This window comes from Patagioenas fasciata, chromosome 2 (assembly GCF_037038585.1).
Source record: "Patagioenas fasciata isolate bPatFas1 chromosome 2, bPatFas1.hap1, whole genome shotgun sequence".
NCBI lineage: Eukaryota > Metazoa > Chordata > Aves > Columbiformes > Columbidae > Patagioenas > Patagioenas fasciata.
Genome location: NC_092521.1, coordinates 149,456,761 through 149,478,831, shown reverse-complemented (window position 1 = coordinate 149,478,831; position 22,071 = coordinate 149,456,761). Strand labels below are relative to the sequence as shown.

The 22,071-nt window shown below is 47.6% G+C and overlaps 2 protein-coding genes across 8 annotated transcripts in view; one reads left to right on the top strand and one right to left on the bottom strand.

Moving 5' to 3' along the window:
- The window catches only part of MLLT10 (MLLT10 histone lysine methyltransferase DOT1L cofactor), a 141,181-nt gene extending 134,036 nt beyond the window's left edge, over positions 1-7,145 (bottom strand). Inside the window, exon 1 of one of the 4 annotated variants that reach the window (XM_071805213.1) lies at positions 7,067-7,145. The gene's annotated coding sequence lies outside the window, so the exon portion shown is untranslated. Of the gene's footprint in view, positions 1-3,882; positions 3,975-4,336; positions 4,536-6,579; positions 6,638-7,066 lie in introns of those variants that run through there. The other 3 variants (XM_065829973.2, XM_071805212.1, XM_071805214.1) reach the window with 3 other exon arrangements.
- Positions 6,638-18,888, top strand: SKIDA1 (SKI/DACH domain containing 1). 4 transcript variants are annotated; one of them, XM_065832907.2, is made up of 3 exons: positions 6,638-6,766; positions 8,532-12,920; positions 13,745-18,888. In XM_065832907.2, exon 3 carries the CDS (start codon positions 13,876-13,878, stop codon positions 16,366-16,368), a length of 2,493 nt encoding a protein of 830 aa, XP_065688979.1. In that variant the 5' UTR covers positions 6,638-6,766; positions 8,532-12,920; positions 13,745-13,875; the 3' UTR covers positions 16,369-18,888. The 4 variants fall into 4 exon arrangements, with proteins under 4 accessions (XP_065688979.1, XP_071661317.1, XP_071661319.1 ...); XM_071805217.1 differs by adding an exon at positions 6,916-7,155 and having other exon boundaries at positions 6,680-6,766; positions 8,532-18,888; XM_071805216.1 differs by having other exon boundaries at positions 8,532-18,888.
- Positions 18,889-22,071: the final 3,183 nt, after the last annotated feature.

The following is a 22,071-nucleotide window of genomic DNA, read 5'->3' as shown; positions in this document are numbered from 1 at the left end:
GCTAAGATTTTGGAATACTTGCTTTAAATTTGACTGTTTTTTTCTAAAACATGAAAAAATCACATTGTAAGTTCAGTGAATAAAACAAAGCATTGAGAAAGAAAGAAAGAAAAGTCTTTCATTTACAAAACCACATTACCAGTTGGATATAATAGTCAGAAGAGTCTTCCAGGAATAACAGAAAAAGCATAGACTTCATATAAAATGCATACTCTATCAGAAAACATTAACTGATATTGGTATTTGGAGCTGTAGAATGGGGAAACTCACTTCTTCCCAGAAAGCAAATTTCTCATAGCAATTTTTACTGCATTTTCAGATTGGGTCTTTGTTGAGAAAGCTTTGATATTTACGTATTTGCAAAAGGATACAGGCTGCAGCTAAACAGATGCAACTGAAAACAGGAAAATTGCAATAACTTAGTGATACTCAATAGACAGAATAATACATCTCCTGATTATCCATTTAAAGTACATTGATGCTTGTCTGCCTTTTGTTTATGTGGGTTTAGATCATTAACAGTCTTCACTGGAATACATTCTAATCGTGGGCATTTGCTTCATTTCTGGGAAGGCAGCAGCAAAATGGTCACTTTACACAAAATAAAATGCGACTCTCCTGTGTTGACCTTTGCACACTGTGTTTTAAATGGCAGTCTGCCTTAGATCCAACAAATTATTTCTACGCATCTTCAGTTATGAAGGATATAGCATGTCTACAGAAGCCATATTAAATATGTTAATGTATCTTTACATGCTTAGTCTTAAATTACACTGAGAAAGAGTTTTCTCTTTCCTCTTATTCTTGAATGTACCACTCAAATCTGTATTTAACACCTATATCCAAATGCAATGTACTGAAAAATTTAAATGTTCGAACATTTAGCACATGGCCACTTCTAGATCAGGAGTTCACATCCTATGTATTTACATGTTACGCAAGTCCAGGTAGCAGCATCAAAGGTCCTGTCAGTGCATCTCCTGGACACCATGCCCTTCATGTGTTGTGCTGTTTTCTCTTATGCAAATGTAATTACAAATTTTATAATTCTTTAGACTGCAAAGAAAGGGGGAAGTAATTCCACCAACTATTGTATTCATTTTCTTGCTTTTAATTGTATTATCACCTTTGGAGACTTTGGTAAATTTCACTTAACTAGCAGCAAAGGATAATTGGTGGTTTTCAAGTACTGCTTCTGTTACTAATGTTGGCATTTAAATGTTAATTTCAGACTGGGGTTTACAGTAAACATGAAACAAGGGATTTTCTTTGAATGAACAATCTCAAACTAAAACTCTAAATAAAGGAATCCTAGCACAGGATGTTTTAAGTGCAGTGATTATTTCCTTTTTAAGGATTTAACATTCCCTAAGTGATAGAAGTTAAAGATTTTAAAATGACAGTTAATTTAAAATTCTCTACATTAAAAAGGCATTTAAATGTTAACCACATTTTTATATGAGTCAAGTCAAAGTAATTTTAATTACAGTATGATACAAAAGAACCTGAAATAAACTTCTAGCAAACCATATTGAATATTAATGCTGTATTAAGCCCTGAAAAGCTGGGTTAGTAAACTCTGGAATTTAGATTACATGCGACTTAAACATAACACAGGGCTTTTCTTTAAAGAAGAATACTTCATTTCAAAGTTTGGATTTTTATGAGGTATGTATTCATTCAGTGGATTTTTATTAAATACATTTACATAGCATCACTCCAAAACCAAGCCTCAGATTACTTTTCTTCTATAGGCATATCTCTATGTAGGATTTGCTAAATTAACATTCCATATAAATTAATAGCCTTTTTTCATGTTTGTTGTATTATGATCAGCAGCATGATACTGCATTGTGTCACAGGTCACATTTATTTGATTTCTATTTAGGAATGGTATCTGTATTACATATTAAATACAAGAAACGACATGCTGAATTTCCCATCAAATATCTTAAATACAGACCTATTTTAGACAAATTTGTATAAACGAAACACATATATCTAATATAAGCGTGGGAAAGGAAAAGCTGGTTTGCTATGTGCTAAAGCAAATTGGAGTAAATCAACTGCATCCGTAGGCTGTATAAGCAATACTACTCTGCTTTTCCCAGTACCATTTGGACAAAACAATGTTACTTTTTTATTTAAAGTGTTTTCTTCTCAACAAGGGGCCACCACTTCCCAATCTCAAAAACACGCCCCAGAATATGTTAATTAATTGTATTGTGTCTCTGAAAGAAAGAGGTTGCCAAATGCAATAAGAAAAAAAAAGGTCTTTCGATCAGTGAGCTCCATTCCCACTGCTAGTTACCATCTCATTTCAATTCCACCTATATATACATAGATACATTTCCTCTAGGTACGATTTTGACCATTAAAAACTGTTTGAGAGCAAAAGTCTAACGTGACCACATAGGGTGTGTATCTGGGAAGCTTAACATTCTTGGCGAATTAATCGCGCAAGCCTCGGATCACTTTTTGTCCATCTTACTATGGTACTTCAGAGTCGGGGATGTGGGTATTTTTTTATATCGTGGTACTTCCCAATTAAAAGTAACAACAATGCTGCTTTGTGGAGGAAAAAAAAAAAAGACTTTATATATTAAATACGTCAACACATTCTGCACAAATACAAAATAAAGAGCAACAAAGAGTGGCAACAGTCTCTCCCTGACTTTTTTTTTAATCTTCCCTTTCAATAAGATAGTTTTCAAAAAGCAATATATTGTTTTAGTAAATACAAGAGCATTAAATGTTCTTTTGAATAATGCTTCGTAAATTTGTAGTCACCTTTTGAAAATTGCCAAGCAGCAATCTGCGGAATACTCAAGTAGGAGAAGTAAAACAAAACAAAACAAACAAACAAAAAATCTTTCCTCGATCTTAATGCCTTTAAATATTACCATGGTGGCATTTTCCTATTAAATATTACTTTCATCTTCAGCTTTTGAATAACATGGATGCTTTTTAGCATCTAAACTGAATCGAGCTTTTATTTGGAGTAGTCCCACAAAAGCCTGCAAGTTTACAGAGTGAAAGAGAACTCCCAAACTGTATTATCTTAAACAATGCCTGCAAGCATGCAACTTCCCAACTGTGCGTGGGGGGAGGAAAGTCACTTCAGAATTATTTTCAGCTAGATGATATCCATAAACCACATATTTTAACTCATTTTACTTGCTGCTCATGATCAACGCAAAACGTTATTTTTGGTGATATATTTAATAAACAAAACAAATAGGCATTACATATAACCTTTTAAAATTCTCATGCACTCAGAGGTAACTTGCTAAAAATAATTCCAGTTCTTCTATAAAGGATTTTCTTAAAATAACTAGTTCTCTATAAATTCTTTCATCATCACAAACATAAGCCCCTACCCGTTTTAATCTAATCTTCCAGAAACAACGTGCAAAGGCATATTTTTTCCCCTAGAAGATCAAGAGCACTTGTTGGAAATTTTCTGGAACATCAAGTTAGTCAGTTCTTCCTCTATGTAAATACATGAGAAAGTTCAGGTCTGAAATGGCATATCAAAACAATTTAATTTCTAATTATCTTCGTGGGGGAAAAGAGACAGGAACATTTTCCTATAAAACAAATCTTTAAAAATCTCAGTCCAACACATAACAGGCACTTGGGGGTGGGGGGATCCAGACATCATGGTGTTTATATGAAAAACAGGGTAAGATTAATCTTCATTTTTATAAACAGACTACTAAGACTAGTTCTTCCAAAATTCTCTTTGGCTCCATTTATTATTCCAAATCCAGTGGTTCAAAGCCGTTTCTCCCGATTTCTTTAAGAAGTCCTGCTCTAAAATCCACCCACAAACAGATGTTACTTTATGTACAAATCCACTGCGGTAGTGGGGGTTTTTACCTTTCAAGTAACACGTGAGCTACAGCCTCACAGGAGCTCCCTCAGTGGATGGCACTTCTAAAGACTCCTCTCTACTTATGTACCCGTTTTCTTGCCGGACCCCCCCGAGCTGCTGCGCGGAGGCTCGCGGGGGGCCCGGGGCGGCGGGGCGAGCAGAGCCGCTCGGCGGGAGCTCTTCCCTCCTTCCCTCTCTGCAGCCGGGCAAGCCGCGCCGGCGGAAAGCGGCGCGAAGGAGGCGACCGGGGAACAATGGGGAGTGCCCGGAGGAGCGGGAACCACGGCTGCTCTTCCTCGGCCCCGCCGCCGGGCCCCGCTCCCGCAGCTTCCTGCGGCCTCGCACGCCGCTCTGCTGGGGGGTGCGGGCCGGTGGGCTCCCGCCCCGCCCGCTGCCTCTCCATGTTACCTACGGCAGCCTGCCCGGAGCCCGCCCCGCTGACGGGAGACCCTCGCTCACCCTTGAAATCCCCCAGGCAAGTCTGCCAGTTCAGCGCCGCGCTGCCGAGGGCACCCACACGGTTTCTACTCTCTCAGCCGCTCATCCCCAAACTCTCCCGCCCCCGGCGCGAAGCGTGCTAGAGGGCGAGTCGGTCTGCCCGGCTGGCTCGCCGCCAGCCCCGCTCCCGAGCCTATCCCGGGGTCGGCGGTGCGGACAGGCCGGCCTATGGGAGCCCTCAGCCCTCCGCCAGCTGCCCCCGACCTCCTGCCACCGGCCCCGCGCTCGCCCGTCCCCTGCATGCCGTGAGCACTACCAGCAGGAGAACAGGCAGCACTACAGACGCGCACCGACCCGGGCGCTGCAGTGCTGTCTTCTTCCCTTCAGGGGACGGTGCTGCACACAATAGGCGGCTCAGCATTGTTCTCCTCCCTGACCCCCAAATCCCCTTTTCCCCACCACAGAAGACGCCGGGAGAGGGGAACGGACAGGACCGGCAGGGAGGGCGAAGGCATGAAGAGGCCGCCCGCTTCGCAGGGTCTTCGCTGTCATCGTCGCCTTTCCCCGAGCTGGCCCTCGTGGCGTGACCGCAGACTGCCGTCGAAGCCCGCCCGCTCCCGGAGCTGCGTGAGACCCCTGCCCCGCACCCCCACCCGCCTCAGCGCCTCAGGCTTCCACCCGCTGCGAGCCCCAGCGCCGCGCTCCCACCGCCCCGCGCTCCCACGTCCCCTCCTCACATTTAGTGTGTCTTTTCACGTGTCACTTCGCCTAAAAAGCCCACTTACGCTGCACCAGCACCTCTCCCTGTTGCAGTCACCGGAGTCTCCTCAGGTTTCCACATGGGATCACCCCCTTCCCACACCCACGGGGCAAAAAAAAATCCCAACAGTGCCAATGCAAGGTATTACTTGAGGGTTTCATCCTCAAATTTAAGGAAAGTGTAGTGCATTTTTATCTGGATGGGCTTGGTTTGGAGAGCAAGCGATCATTAAACCACAACGCTGCCTACTCTGCCGCCAGCGATCCAAAGTCCAGCAGAACGGCGCGTTTCTGGCCACCGCGGTGCAAACACCGTGCGGTGGAAAACGCGACACCGGGATCCGGCGGAAAACTCAAAGCACGTGCGGAAGAGCGCGGGAGCCACAACACGACACCGAGGAAAAACCACAGCTTGATTTAAATAATTGCAGAATATTAGGATTTAACTTATAAATGTTTACATTTGTGTGATTTGATTAACGTCACGTTTGATTTCCTTAAAGCCACTGACAAGGTACTTTAAAGCACGAGATTAACGTCTACCAGTAATATTCAACAGGCAAATCCTCTTCCCGGCTCCCTCCCGTCCCCCACACCCCGCCGGGAAGGACCTCACGCCCCCCCGCCCCGTCCAGGGGCTCTCCCTGCCCTGCGTCCCCGCCCCGCCTCCCCGCGCCCACGCGCGCCCTGCGGGGCTCGGTCCCCCCCGCACGTGACGGTCACTGAGGGGATTCCCCCGCCCCCCACGCGCCTCGCGGGCTCTCCCGGCCGCCTCACGCCCGCGGCCCGTTCAAACGCGGCCGGGCCCGCCTCGGGCCCGCCTCAGCCCCTCCCCGCCCCCACCGTCCGTTACTGCCGCCATCACAGGAACACCCCAAACCCCACCCCCCGCCCCGGTGCTGGGCGCTCCCCGAGGCGCCGCCGCTCTCGGCTTTTCCTGGGCTGTCGGAGCGGTGCGGGGGGAGGGGGACGGCGGGAGTAAGGGGGCGGTGGCGGGAGGCTCGAGCGCAGCACGAGCGCGGCCGGCGCGGGGAATTGTGGGTAGGAAAGCGGTCGGGCGGCAAAGGAAGCGGCAGGCGGGGGGGAGGGGTGAAAGGTCAGCGGCCCAGAGCCCCCACACCCGCACCAATGGCGGGCGGCGCCTGGGCGGGCCCCGCCGCCGACACACGGCCCGGCCCGCGCTTCCCTCACGGCAAGTTGGGGCTGCCGCCCGCCCCGGTTGTAAACACCGAGCGTGTGTGTCCCGGGCGGGCTGGGCGGCGGGGCCGGGCCGCCGGCGCTCTCGGGGGACGGGACGGGTCCCGGCCCTGCCCGCCACCCTTTGTAACGGTTCGCGGCGAGGCCGCTCGCCCGCCACCCCGAGCGCTTCGCGGAGCCGCGCGCTGGTGATGTTTGTTTGCACACAACCCCACCCCCACCCGCTCTTTGCTCGTTGATGCAATTTTATTTGATTTGCAAATAATTGCGGATTTTTTTTTCCTCCCCCCCCCCGCTCGCCTCCTAACCTCTGCTTCCTCTCTCGCCACCTCGCCGGTTACCAGGGAGATTCGTCCTTCCCAGCGGCCCGGGTGACGGCGGCCGGCGTGGTTCGGGGGAGACCCCGCGCACAAAGGTCCCGGCTCAGGCACGGCGGGGGCGCCTGGGACGTCCCCGCTCCCGCCGGCCGCGTCTCCCCGTCGCGGGGACTCTCCGGTGAGTTCAGAGCCATGAAATCAGCAACTTCTGCTCGCAGCGGGCACCGCTGCTGCGGCGGCCCCGGCGGTAAACGGGGGGGTGGGTGGGTATTTAAATCGCTCCGCAACTTTTTCGCTGTCCCTTGCACCCCCGTCGCCGCCGTACAGCCTCTGTAGGTAAAGTTAAGCAAGGCCCCCACCAGCCCTCCGCAACGAGACTGAAACGGAGGAGGAAAACGTTGAAATGTTCACACGGAGAAGTGCTTCCCTTTGTTCTTTCATTGTTTCTAACCGAAGTGGCGGATGCAAGGACACTTACCTTCTCTCCGTTTTGCTCCGAAACACACACGTTCCCATCAGCTGTAAAATGCACGGTCCACCTTGGAAGCGACTACAAATGTCGGCAGAGTTTGTATTCCATTCTTTTTCGCTCTCTGCTCTTTTTAGCGTAAGATTAAGTTGCCGAGCACGTTGTTGCAAGCCGTAGCCCCCCGCCTTAGTGAATGGTCACGTTTAGGACCCTCCAAGTCCATCCTAATTCTGCCAGTAGAATTGAGGGTATTGGAGGTCTAAACTTTCAAAAGGGAAAGGGCCTGTGTCTATCTCGCAGACCTGAAAATGCACTCGGTTCCTCCTTCACTTCCACAAAATAGATATAAACATTTCACCCCAGACAACTCGATGAAATATACATTTTAAAGCTTGAATGTAGAAAAGCTGTTCTCTCAGCTGAGACAAGCTGAAAGCAAACTGGTGTGAAGAAAATCTACCTCAGTGTATTCCGCAGCTGGAATTGTTTCTATCTGGAGTTCAAAACAAATAAATAAGACCATCATATAGAAATATTAAGCGTAAAGTTTAAAGGCAAACAGCCTCCAAGAGGAATGTGCTATCCAGGGTGGAATAGAGAATCACAGCTTTTTAAAGTGTTTCTCGCAAAAATTGCTGCTTTTCATTCCCTCCCCCGCCCCACGACCAGGGCACAGGAGAGGAACCCGATTTCTGATTTCTTTGTAGTCCAGCCGGTGTTTCGCACCCAGCCACACAGGCAATTCCCCCTCAAACCTGGCTTTAATCTGATTATGATGAGATTTGCTGATACAATGAATATTTGAAATGATCCTTGTATCTTAGTGAGCGGGATGAATTTTCAGATTCTGGTTTCTAAGGCACCCCACTGCAGAGGGAAGGGGAGTGGTGGGGGGACTCCGCTCCCCGGGGGGGAGCAGCCCCCTCCCTCAGCGCCCAGGGGCACCAGATTCATTCAGCCCAACTTCCCCGGCCAGTGGCAGGAGCGGGATTCTGAAGTGCCTTCCCCCCACCCCCCCGCATCATCACGCTTTTGCCAATTGAAAAATAAACAACACAGAAAGGGGAAACAAAAAAAAAGAAAGAAAGAAAAAAATATGCAGGCGACCCAAGTAATTGTGGGACCGGGAGTGTGTCTTGTCTCCCCCCCGCCTCCTCCTCCTCTCCCTTCCCCCGGTGTGGCCTTAATAGCAAACTGGAAGGCCGGTTTATTTCATAGGGCCATATTACAACCAACGAGGTAAATAGGGAGTCGTGGTGGGAGAAGGAGGGAGAGGGGCTTTTCTTTGATAGCATTTAATTGGAATTGAAACATTCTAGGGCTGTAAACATTCTTTATTTATTCAGCACACATAAGCGGGCATTGTTTTATCACCATCATAATTACGGTGTCCTTTAAACTGACTGATAGCAAAGGAGATAAGGGAATGTGCCTGTAGCTCCACATCAAGTCGCTGGCTCTCCCTTCTTCCCAGGTCACCAGGATCCACACGGTCCTTGGAGATGAGGAGTGCTGGAAGATTGCGGCCTGGCCATCCCTTACGTCATGAAAGTGTTTTGTACCACATTGCTAATTTGATGCAATTCATAACCTCCTGATCTCCTACATTTGCAACTGCTTTTCAGTTCACAGGGTGTATTTTTTAGGATGTAGTTCCCTAGTGTAAAAATTATCCCCTAGTGTAGAAGTTAAGAGTGATCACCTATGTGCAGGAGAGGATCTTATTTCCCAATGTTTGTTGCTTTACCTTTGTCTAATTAAAAATGCAAACTTTTAGGATCCTTTCAGAACAAAGCCTCACCAAATCCCCTTTACGTCCAAGGATTTGCAAATTTATAAAGGCTGCATTGAATTCAGCATGGGTCAAGGGGCAAAAAAAGGGTAGAAGGTCACTGCATTTTGATTATGGGTCAGTAAACAACATGGCATGTAGTATGTGTCCAGAAACTCCTGCTAGAAAGTATTTAAAACTACCAGGAATATCAAACTCAAAAAATAGTCGTACACTGTGGTGATCAGAAATTGCATAAAATTCTAGCGTGCAAGTGACATCCCAACCTCCATGAAAAAAATACAATTTAAAAAACACTTAGCAGTACTCTGCATTGCTGCTTTGTATTTAAAAAAAAAAAAAAAAAAAGGCACCACTGAACTCCTGGGCATAAGAGTGTTAGCCAGATTATTATTTTTTTTTTTCAGACTGATGGTTGGCATTTCTTTGTCCTACACATTTGAGAGATTTAATTATGCATTCTGATTTGTTGTCATACTAGAATTTACGGCAAATTTTAGGTACTACATTCACATTTGGCCAACTTTAACATAGCAGAAGGATCCCATTATACTGTTCTTTGACCCTATTATATTTACGTTACTGGACTCTTTGTGATAGCCTCTAGCTCCTTTCTATCTGTGTCCTCCTTGAGCAAAATATGCCCAGCAATATCTAAAAGCAGAGTACAGGGTTAGAAAACAAGTTCTCATTTGAAATATAGGTTTCTGCTCAGCGTCATGAAAGCAAAAGGTTTATTTAATGCTTGTCAATACCTGAAGACATGGTCCAGCACTTAACAAATAATAATAAATAATAATAATGCTCCAATAATGTGGCAATCCTAGTGTGAAAATGCGCATGACCTCTTAGGTTTTCGCAAAGATTTTCAAAATAATTCTCCCCATTAGTACAACCGCTGGTGGACATTGCTGTTGCATTTCCCAACGAAACGTTTAAAAGACTATAAATGGTGTGTGCATTACTTCATTGCAGAAGGAAGAGGTCAGGCTGAATTGCACTGGTATTTAAACATAATCATACTATGAAAATAAATCAAAACATCACATAAAAGGAGTATTTTAAATGTTACACACATTTTCTTTCTCGAACAACGTAGTTAAGCACTTCCCCATGAGCATATATATTTTAACACAAGTTTACAAAAATGAAAGTATACGATTTCCAATAAATGGGAATAGGTCTATGGCGAAGTATTATGAATATTATTTTGCTCTTTATTTTCTAATGGGGTTTATCCTTCGGCCAGACAGCTTCACGACTGAGATACTACTGACTATGGAGTGTAGATTGCAGATTGCACGCTACTCAACGTGAAAAGGAGCACGTTTGATTGATAGTCTCTGTGTGTGTGTGTGCCTATACACACAACTCTCTGTAGTTGCATGTATATGTATTTGGCAAAACCGGGCATCTCTGGGCGTCCTTATCTTAAGAAATGTGAGACAAACATCCATCCCTTTAATCATGTTCATCTTTGATCACCAGCAAGGGTGACACAGTCCACAAAATTAACAAAGAAACTCCCTTGCTATTGAGAGATAGCTACATATACATCTGGGTCTGCACACACATGCACGACATACACAGGGACACACCAACACACAGGAATACACCCCGGCTCCTAGTAAGTAAATTATTGCGTAACTTTTCATGTAATTGATACCAGACACCTTTAATTTTTCATTTTAATTCTTTTGGCCAGCTTTCACATTAACAATCTAAGCCATAAATGTTGGTGGCTATTGATCGCAATCCCTGTGCGTGTGCAAATCCATTTTCAAGTCCCCTGCCTTTAATGTGCGTGTGCGAGTGCAAGGGCCCTCGGCCGGCGCGGTACCGGGCGCTCCCCCCAGCCTGCCTGAGGACGACCCGGGATACACAACGGGTGCTGATGGCCAAGAGAAAGCACACACACACACAAAAAAAAAAAAAAACAAAAAAAGGCAGACGATGGATAAGTGGAGAAACAAAGGTCTCCGTGTGAGATGCAGAGAAAGATTTGCAACCGAAAGTGTGTGTAAGTACACGGTGGGGATGTGTAGGTTGGGCGCCTGACATTTCCCAAGACTTCTGGTGGGTTTCTGCCTCTCGACATTTGGCTCTGCCTCGACCCCGGCGCTCATGGCCGCACCTTTCGGGAAACGGGGGGTTGCCGAAGAGCCGCCACTAGTTTTAAACGTTTTGTAGCGCCGGAATTGAACCAACAAAAATAGTGCATTTTTTAAATAGTTGCTGAATCCCACTGCCAGGCTGTCACCGTGGTACGTGGGTGCGGGTGCCCGTGGCTCCCTGCGTGCGAATGCACGCGTGGACTTACACTGGAATCCAACCCAGCTGAAACACTTGACAAATAAAGGACTTTCAGGACTTTTCAGCCTATTGGGGTTTTGGTAATGTCTTCTGAGCAGCTTTCTCGGAGTTTACTGTTCCCTTACTGTTGACTCCATAGCCTTAACCTTAAAGCAGGGGGAGGAGAGCAGTGGGGAGGGGGTGGGGGTGTTGGCAGCATATAAGTACATCAGGAGGAATTTTTAAACGACCTTATTGTCTCTAGCTCTAGAAAGACGACGATGATTTCTTTTTAGCGCCAGCAGCTGTTTTCGCTCGAAACTTTGCTTTCAGGCTCGGCACAGAGCGGGGAGCCTCTCAGAGCAGCGAGGAGGGGAAGGCGAGGCTGGGGATCCAGAGGCGAGGCGAGGGAAGGAGAACTCCGCGGATGGTCTAAGCTGTGCCGAGGCATTGTTCAGTGCTGCCTCTCGGTTACGTTTAAAGGCTGAAATATCACGAGATCCACTCAATGATCCTTTTCTAATTCGAGGGACAAAATGTAATTTGCTGTAGCTCTGCTTTCTCGGATGGGAACACTATCCCTAGGTTTCAAAGGGAAGAACTAGGCATCGCCGTTCGCACACACATGGATTAAGTTGAACAGCGGCGATTACATCTGCGCTGAGAGCAACAGTAGTCCAGGGCTGACTTTTCAAATCTCAGCCCTCCGAGTTAGAGCCTCCCTTGCATAGACTTCCTCCATTCCCGGATGCACTTCTCCAAATTCCCACTTCTCTCTAGAATTCCTGCGAAATTGGGGGCTCGCCTGCATTTCGCCTTGGCATGCGAAGCTGCGTTTTTACAGAGTGATTATGCGCTTTATTTTGGCTGTACCTGACGGGGTAACACGAACTCCACGCACCATATTGCCAATACGCGGAGTGGATATTGACGTTTGGCATTGAAGATTTTTTTTTGTTCTTGTGTTTTTTTTTTTCTCCGTCGATTTTTGCCAAGTCCCAGAAATATGAGATGTCTCATTAACCTCGTGGATAGTTCTAATTCTGGATGGGCAGTGATACATAAAAGCGCTCGTGTTTGTATCCAGCGGAACACTGGATGCACGGCAGAGATTGGTGATTTTTTTTTTCAGCGCCTAACGTGCAAGCCACAAACATCACTTTAACGCGACAAGGGAGAGGCGTGCAGCTATCGCAACATTTGTGAAACCCTCGTTCCTGACAGTCGAATAATTTAACGTTCCTAAGAAGAGGTTAAACCTTCATGCTGCTTCTTCAAATTGATTTTAAGGGGCTGCTATAAATGGAACATCAAAAAGCTGCGGCAGGGCTACTCCGAGCGGAATACACAAACTGCGAGCCAGAAGCATCCTAGCCAGTTGCAACACCGTACATTGTGTGTGCCAGCACTTTTTTGTTATTACGTAAAGGCTCTTGGAAGCACCTTGGATATTTTACATTCTCCTTTCTCTGCTGGAAGCAATCAGCACGCAGGAATCCTGACGTGGGCTCTGGGACTATAGGACATTCCAGCTCGTGATCCAGCACGGTTAATTGTGAAAAGTGTATACATTTCTGGCTTATCTATGCTTTGTTATGGGTCTGACGTGAGCCCACGTCCTCCTCCCCCCTCCCGCAATATTACAGGCAGAATTTAAGTTAAAAGTGTTACAGTATCACGGTGCAGGAACCCGTGATATTCAAACAGCAAAATAACCTTAGTCCCCGGCTGTAAAAAGCTAATTAAGCAGAAGAGGAAAATCAAGAGAAACTCGAAAATGTAAGTATTCCCTCTCGATAACAACCGAGCATTTAACTTTGGAGCCTCAGAAAGGGAAATACCAGGCTGTTCTGCACGTTCTCGCTAAGCTTCATTTTCCACACAATGCAGAATAAAATGCCAGTTTAACGCGGCTACGTTACCGAAGGATTTTCCATCGCTACGATCAGACTTATGTCCTTTAAATTCAGGGCATGCACAAAAGAGCAACGTTTGTCCAAAACAGGCTAAAAATATATGAAACGATAGCGAAAAAAGCCTACAAATCCCTCCTCGGAAGCTAGCGACGAGGAAGTCTGAGAGGTCCGAGTGTGTTTGAGCTCGGATTGTTTAATAGAAAGATTTATATACTAACTGTATTATTTACTTTGGGAGGGGAGGTGGCAGTATAAGGGTATGCTAATTAGTGGGAGATTTTTTGGGGGAAGGGGTGGAATATCAATTTTTATTGCATCACCTGTCAGGAGTGTCCAATCAGCGTTGGCTTTAGGGGAATTAATTGATGAAGGTGTCTCCGGACGAGCTCACTTCACTCTGTCATTTTATTTGTAGCTAAAGCAGCGGCGGGAATAGCAGCTGCATTTCTTTTCTCTTCCTCCCTTCACATTCCATTATCATAGTTTCCAATGGAAAAGCAGGGAATGAAAGGGAACAGGTACTGATCTTCAGCTGCAACTTAGAGAAACACTTTGGCAAACCTGATTTTTAAGATTATATATTGATTATAGCCTCACGGTATTTTTTTAATTTATTTTTTTTTTAATTTTGTCTAAAGTTTGGCACTTCATTCACCAGGAGTAACAGCCTTTGTTATATTTTATTAGCAGGATGCCTTGAGACAAATACAGCATCTGGCTGAGGATTGTGTGTGTGTGGCTTTTTTTTTTTTTCTTTTTTTGTCTTTTTTTCATATCTCTCTCTCTCTGCAAATGCTGGGAATAATTTAATTCACGAAATGGGAGACCTGAAGTCGGGTTTTGAAGAGGTGGATGGCGTGAGGCTCGGCTACCTCATCATTAAAGGAAAGCAAATGTTTGCACTCTCCCAGGTTTTTACAGACCTGCTTAAAAACATCCCGCGAACTACCGTGCACAAGCGAATGGATCATTTAAAAGTAAAAAAGCATCACTGCGACCTGGAGGAGTTGAGGAAACTCAAAGCCATCAACTCCATCGCTTTCCACGCCGCCAAATGCACCCTGATCTCCAGAGAGGACGTGGAAGCCCTTTACACATCTTGCAAAACCGAACGGGTCCTTAAGACGAAACGGAGGAAAATAAGCCGGGCACTGTCAGCCACCGACCTGCGGCCGGAGCTCGCACCCGCCGACCCCTTCTCCGGCTTCTGGAAGGAGAACAAACTTTGGCTGGGTTTGGATGACTCTCCCCGGCCGCTGCTGCCCGTCAGGAGGAAAGCGTTGCGTCCGGGAGACACAGCCTTGCTGCCGGCCTCTCATCTACCTCACATTTTTAGTAAATACACTGGCCACAGCTACCCAGAAATCGCTCGGGCGCCTTGCAAACCCCCCGCAAACTATGAAACGACACCGGCGGTGGGCAGTTGCGCACCCCTGCGCGCCCGCCGCCCTCCCTCCACCCGCCCCCCGCTCGCCGCCGCGGCGCGGCCGCGGCTCCCGGTCGCCGGCCCCCCGCCCCTGTCCGCCCGCTGCCGCCGCCGCCGCCACGGGGCGGCCGCCACCGCCGGCGCGTTGGGCCCCCCCGGCGGCGCCCGGCGGCTCCTGGCCTCGTTGCGGCCCTGCCGGCCCCGCGGCGCCCCGCGGCTGCCGCTGCCCCGCGGCTTCGGGCCGCCGCCCGCCTTCGCCGAGAGCGGCAGCAGCGACTCGGAGTCCAGCTGCTGCTCCGGCCGCGCCGCCCACGACTCGGACTGCGGCTCCAGCCTCTCCAGCTCCAGCGAGGGCAGCTCGGAGGAGGAGGACGAGGAGGAGGAGGAGGACGAGGAGGGCAGCGGCGCCTCGGACTCCAGCGAGGGCAGCTCGGAGGAGGAGGAGGAGGAAGAGGAGGAGGAGGAGGAAGAGGAGGAGGAGGAGGAGGACAGCACCTCGGACTCCGACTCCAGCTCGGTCTCCAGCCAGGTTTCGGTGCAGAGCATCCGCTTCAGGCGCACCAGCTTCTGCAGCCCGCCCGGCGTGGTCCACGCCAATTTCTTGTACCATCTGGCGGCCGCCGCCGCCTCCCGGCCCCCGGCCTCGGCCCCGGCGGAGCCCGGCGGGCTGCCCGCCCTCCGCGGCACTCCCGGCGGAGTCAAGCCGGAGCTGCCGGAGGAGTGGGGCCGCCCCGGCTGGGCTCCCGCCGCCCCGGCGCTGCGCTGCTCCGGCGGCCTGGAGAGCTGCTTCGCGGAGATAAGAGATGATAGGGTGTCCGAGATCACATTCCCACACTCTGAATTTTCCAATAATGCCAAGAGTACTGACCTAACAATTAACTGTGTTGCAAAGGGGGCCTCTTCACCTAGCCCAAAGACAAACAATGCATTTCCACAACAAAGAATACTCAGAGAGGCAAGGAAATGCCTTCAAGCAACTACTACACACCGTGCAGATAACAATACAATAGCTGCTAGGTTCTTAAGTAATGATTCTTCGTCAGCGGCAGCAAATTCAGAGAAAGATTCCAAAATCCCTCATTGTATTGAATTTGCCACGGATTTGCCCTCTTTACAAACTGATCCTGAGGAGGATGCTGCTTCTGCAGGGGCAGCAGCAGCAGCTGAGCTCCAGTGCACTGATACAGGCAATAAGGCATTGCCATTCCTGCACAGCATTAAAATCAAAATAGAGGACAGCAGTGCGAACGACGAGTATGAGCCTGACTTTACAACACATAAGCTAAAGTGTGAGTGCAATGATACTAAGGATGAGTTTTACGGTGTGACTGAGAGTAATAACCAGGACGCTTTATTAACAGCCAAGGAAGATTCTGCATGCACTGAGAAAGAAACCACTTCCTTAAACCCACTGACTCAGAGTCAGGTCCTTTCATGCACTTTAGGTACTCCAAAACCTGAGGATGGGGAGTATAAATTTGGAGCAAGGGTGAGAAAAAATTACAGGACACTGGTTTTGGGAAAGCGACCTGTACTGCAGACTCCTCCAGTCAAACCAAATTTGAAATCAGCTCGAAGTCCACGTCCTGCAGGTAAAATCGAGACACATGAAGGAACACTGGATGATTTTACAGTTAACAATAGACGCAAAAGGGTAGCCAGCAATGTAGCATCAGCAGTGAAAAGGCCATTTAATTTCATGGCAAATTTTCCCTGTCCACCATCACTAATTATTGGCAATGATGGGGATTTGTTGCCAGCTTATTCCTTGAACACCACTAAGGATTCCCAACCACCTCACAAGGCCCATCCTGTATGGAAATGGCAGCTGGGCGGTTCTGCAATACCTCTTCCACCTAGCCACAAATTCAGGAAATTTAATTAATAAAATAGTTTGGAAAATATTTTCTTGAACCACCTTTAACTTTCTTACGTTTTTTTTTTTTTAACTCTGCAGGATGGTTTGTACAACCCCATTAATGCTATACACACTTTTGGAATCCTGTTTTATCACATTGTGAAGACAGAAAACGGATTACTATTTTATTTACCGTTACGACAGTGGGGTTTTGTTAGCTTTTTTTTTTTTTTTTGGTGGGTTTTTTTTTTTTTTTTGGTTCTGTTGCTTTTTTTTTGTTACATTCCACAGAGTACTTCAGGCTAAAGACTCAAGTTAAACTCAGTTATTATGGTAGAGCTGGAACACTTTACTGTTTAAATGCTAATAATGCACCAGTACCTCAATTCAACTGCTGCAAATAAATGTCAAAAGGTTGAATAATAAATATTAGAATGAGCCATTAAATTTATGCACTAGATTTCGAAAATGGAAGTCTAACTGTTAATTCAGTTAAAGTTTGTTAAGTTACATGGTTGCACAGTAAGGGTTCACTATAATTCAATGTGGCAGCAGCCTACTTTTGGGGAGCTTTGTTTTCGGGTGCAGGGGTGTCTTTTTTGAAGAGCAGTTGCACTTACTCCTTTTTCTCTGGTTTGCAAAGGCTGAGGTCCGCCTGCGACCCCAGCGCTGGGAAAAGCTGCCTCATCTGAAACCAGTAAATAATTGTGGAGCTCTATTTTTGAAAAAAAAAAAAAAAAGGAAAAAAAAAAAAGGGTGTCTTTTTACTTGTACAGCCACTCTTTGCAATTGGGAAGCCTTTTTGTTTCACCCAGAGGTCTTAAATAAGTTTACTGTTACCCACTAATGTCATACTTAAGTTGTGGTCTGAACATGCCCCTTACAAACTTGCAAAGCAACTGAAATATTTGCCCGGCCAGCAGTACAATTTATGGTCCAGCCCCTCACGTTGGCTGGAGGAAATAGCAAAGCAGTAAATACAACACAGAAAGTGAAACGAGAGGCCGTGAGTGGAAAGAATACACAAAATGAGAAGACCATGTTATTCATAGCTTTTTGGCACCAAAACTCAGGCATTTCAACCGTGTTACACTTCCCGGTTCTATTCTAATCTCTTGAAATTTGTTGTCGTGGGGTTTTTGCTTTTGTTTTGTTTGTTTGGGTTATTTTTTGCCATGCAATCCTCTCTATGTAGCAGAAACATTTCTACTGCACGTGACAATCAGAGGCAATTATCTATATTTGCACTTAATATCGAAATAGTCGAACAGGCAGGCTTCTAGAGTCTAGCCCTCGGTAAGACATGCTGGTATAATATATTGTGATGATGGAAGCAGTAAATCAAAATTATGGAAATTTGCACTGTTGAAAAGCATGCTTTAGCTTTATTTTCAATTAAAAACACTGTTTAAAAAAAATCCTGATTCCATACACTTTGAATTATTGCAGAGTTATCCGTGGTTTCCTCTCCGTTTGTAAGTCCACTGTTTTTATTTGGAGGAAATACGCTTCAAGAGGTTAACTGTTTCCCTCCCCCCGCCAAGCCCTCGAAAAGAAAGGGAAAAGAAAAAAAAAGAAGAAAGGCTGGAGGCCGAGGTGGAGGCAGAGCTGAGGACGGGGAAAGGTCTCTTGCGGGGGGAGGACGGGTACAGCAACTCTGAAAATAGCCTGAAAAGTTTGGAGCTTGAGAAAGGCAGTTGTAATTGAGTTGCTGAATCAGCAGAGTTTAGAATGAATAATTGCTGGCTTCTTTCTTTGGATTAGTATTTTATTTATAGTAGATCATTCCCAAATTAAATTTTAAGGATTCCACTCATCGATCAATCCCGGGAGAATAATTTATCGTAAATCAAAAAAGGAAAACAAAGCAACAATGCAATGTTTACTGTGTGACTCAAAGTCAACATTTCTGATGGCAATCCACTGCCTGGGTTTCAGTTTTTTAATTCCTGCCTTTTGTGATGTCCTCTCCCAGCCCCTCGTGTCTCTGAATACTCCAAGCAGTCACTAACTGATTTCAGCTCTGTTTACTATATCCACACCGTAGTTTTCCTCTCATTGTAAAACGCCTGGTCTAAGAATACCTGCAGCCAAATATATTTAGAAAAAGTAAACAATTGTCTTTCAGTGGAGTTACCCTTCCCCCCTGCACACACACACACACAGACACACACACACACACACAGACACACACACATATCACTTTAAACTGCCAATTGCAAAAGGTGCATTGCATACTTAACCGCTCTGCTGAAATTACGATGGTCATGAAAAATCTGCTTAGTGAAGTTGTTCTGAGATGAATGTTTACATTCGTGTGTTTAGAGCTGCACAGATTACAGCCTTATTTCCAGAGAACCGTAAATACGTACAGAATGTACTGCTCAGGAAAGCCCCTGCTCTGTTAGAAAGCCCGATCTGCTTGACAAAGGTCTTCCCTTGACCAAAAATAAAAAGCCAAACCCAAAAGCTACAAAGGTGCAATATGCAAACTTGAAACCTAAAATTTCGCCTAGCCAATTAAACAACGTATCACTTTCAAAGTAACTCTGTCCCCTGACCCTGTTTACTTCCAATTAGACATATGCTGATTTGGCCAGGAATTGTAAATTACAGAGGTGCCTTTTCAGGTTCCAGAAATAAGAGGGGGGCAGGGGGAAGGGGAGGGGGGAATAAGCATAAATTTATACCAAATAGGCTCTTCAGAGTTGAGGACGTGAAATATGGCGCCCAGGCCTGGCAGCGCCCCACGGGCTCCAGGCCCAGCAGTGGGGCAGGGAGCGGCCCAAGCCCGCTACCCCGGAGACCCCGGGGCATCCTCGGGCACCCCCAGGCAGCCTTCCCCGGGGCCTCCGCCGGACAGGCAGTGTCAGGAGACAAGGAGTTAAACAGCCAAATAATTTTCACACGTGTACACCTCAGTTTAGTGCAAGCCACTAACAAGGACATTCGTGGTTTTACTACCGTTGGAGAAATGAGCCAGGTACAACAACTCATTGGGGAAACAAACAAAAAGGGAGGAAAAAAAAAGAGTATTATTTCCAATTTTGGTAGTTTGATAACTGCTTCTTATGGCATTGTAATTATCATTGTGAGCAGAGTTAATTATAATTTCAGCCGTAATAATATAAAGTAATATTATTGAGTTACACATAAATAACCCATTTTCTCCCATAAAGGTAAGTTCAAATAACAAGGAAAACCAAATATTTTTCCAGGTTTCCATTTTGTTACAATGTTCACAGGAGATATAACCTAAAATGTATTAGTAATGAATCCCCACCATTTTCCAACTCCTGGTGTACACAAAAATGAGCAGAATTTCCTAGAAGAAAAAGCAGTTGAGAGAAGCGCGTGTACTTTATGGACTCCATAGGTATTTGCCACACATAGAGCTCATCGGTAAATTTATTGGGAAGATTTCTGCTACCAGGTGGAAGACAAAAGAAAGTTTTGGACTGTGCTTAATTCTCTAGAGTATTAAAAAGGGAACACGTGTAATGCCTTCAGCAACGAGGTATATTGCCTTAAAAGATGTAACCTGCCGTTTACAACAATTTAAGAAGTGATTGCTCTATAACCTACACTTACTTGACTACAGTGGGATAATCTCTTTACTGGTTGTTTATTTAAAACGCCACTACTAGCAATGATGCAAAATAGTGGTAGCTGTTGTATGAAGTTTGCTGTTCAATCAATTCACTTGGTGATTTTTTTTTACGCGGTCTCTGATCCTTTTTCCTCTGACAGATTTAGTTGCCAATAAATTAAAGTTTCTGCAGAAATAAGAGCAATGATATCGTGTTTTTGTTTGTCGCTGTTCACACGTGCGAGTGGTTGAGAGGTAAAAAAAGTGGCCTTTTCGACACAGGGCGGTAATCTGCAGAAAATATTCTACATATGCAGTATGTTAGAGAACATGAAACACAGATAACGTTGTTAATTGTGGTTTTTATGGTTAAGAGGATTGCTGGAAAGAATATGTAATGGCTCATCCTGGGATCTATTTGGTCAGCCTGCAAGCACAAAAGCAGGGCAAGCGTCTGAAAAAAAAAAAAAGCACTGGCAAGCAAAACAAGGAGGGAGGCATCGGGATCTACCTTGCTAAACTCTGCTTGCAGACATCACCTATTCCTCTGGTATTTAGCCCCGCAGTCGCGCTTGAGGCAAGCGCAGTCAAGCAGCGGTCGGGCCGAGCGGGGTCCGGGCTGCGAGGCGGCCGGGGCTGGGGGTGAGCGCCGCGGCCTGCCCGTGAACCGCCCGGGAACGGACAGCGAACCGGGTTCGGGCCTTCCACGTTGCATTTTTTCACCGCTCTGATATAATTATTTGCCGTGCCCTAGGCCCCTCTCTCCCCCTCTCCCTTTCACTCCGAGGCGGCCTCACAAGGCCCCGCTTTAAAAGGCCCGAGATGTTTTGCATGAAGCGCTCACAATAGGGGTTGAGAGAATTGACAGTTTCAAAAACAAGGCGCCCTGTCCTTTCCAGATGCCGAGGACCACTCTCCCGCACCATCTCTCGTTTGCTCCTCGCTGCTGGTGGCTTTAGCCTTAGCATTGCAAATATACGGCAACAGCTGTGTTTGTAAACAGGGGGGAGGCCGGTGGGAGCCCCGACGCTGCTGCCGGCCCTGCTCTGCACGACGCGCTGCCTCCGCTGGCCGCCGCTCCGCTGCCTCATCTGCCACGGCCTGGAAATAAAATTTAAAAAAATAATTTGAAAATAAAAAAAGGAGGCAGATGGAGATTTTAAAAATTAAGGGAGCGAGGTCGGGGCGCGGGGAGAGCAGCGGCCCTCGAGCGCCGGGCCTGCTCGGCGGCGGGGCGGCCCCTGCGCGGCGGGTCCGGGGGACAGCGCGCCTCGGGCCGCCATCTTGCCCGGCGCCACACGGGCTCCCCGTGGCACCCTGGCCCGGCTCCTCCGCTCTCGGAGCGGCTCCCCGCGGCCGGGCGGGGCCGGCGCGGCAGCCTGCGGGGCCCGTGGGGGCTCCTGCATTTCTAGGCGACCTCTCGGCGGGGCCGCGGCTCCCACCCCGATCCCCCCTCCGGATCCTCCGCTGGGGCGTCCATCTTCCCGGGCTCTCCTGTGGCGCGGCCCCGGCCTCGCTGTCTCCCACCCTGTCTTCTCCGTGCACGGGGACAGCGGCCGAGGAAGAAGCCACGGCGAAAGCCCGCGGTGGTTCCGCGAGGCCCCCGGGGCAGCTTCCGGGCGAGGGGCCGGCGCGGAAGGCCCCGGGCCGCGGTGGGGAGGTTGCCAGGGAGCCGCCGGCAGGGCGCCGGGGGAGGCCTCGGTGCTCCGGGGGCCGGTTGGGGGCTCGGCGGAGCCCTGGGGGCTCAGCGTAGACCGTGCGCCCTTCGCCCCCGCGGAGCCGGCCCGGGGAGGGGACGGGGAGCGGGGTCAGCGCAGAAGGTGCAACAGGGCTGTTTGCTCTTGCGTCTAAAATGTGGTCTGGGCTGTAAAGCGTGTGAAATTACGCACTGGTCTCTTAAAGAGTGGCTAATTTATAGTAAATAGCGAGGGCTTTGTAAATGGCTTTATTATGTTGTTTCTTGTTAATTGTTGAGAAAATCCCCATTGTTGAGTGTGAATGGCTTTATGAGCTAACCCGGTCTCCGGTGCAATGCAGGGGCAGTAAATGGCCGCTCCGCTAATGTGGCCCGTAGCTAAAAGTCGGCACCAGCCGCAGTGACCTTTGTTCGGCGGTGCCGGGTGCGCGGGCAAGCCGGCCCG

Coding starts and splice junctions, on each gene's coding strand:
- SKIDA1 (XM_065832907.2), top strand. CDS start 13,876: ATGGGAGACCTGAAGTCGGGTTTTGAAGAGGTGGATGGCGTGAGGCTC.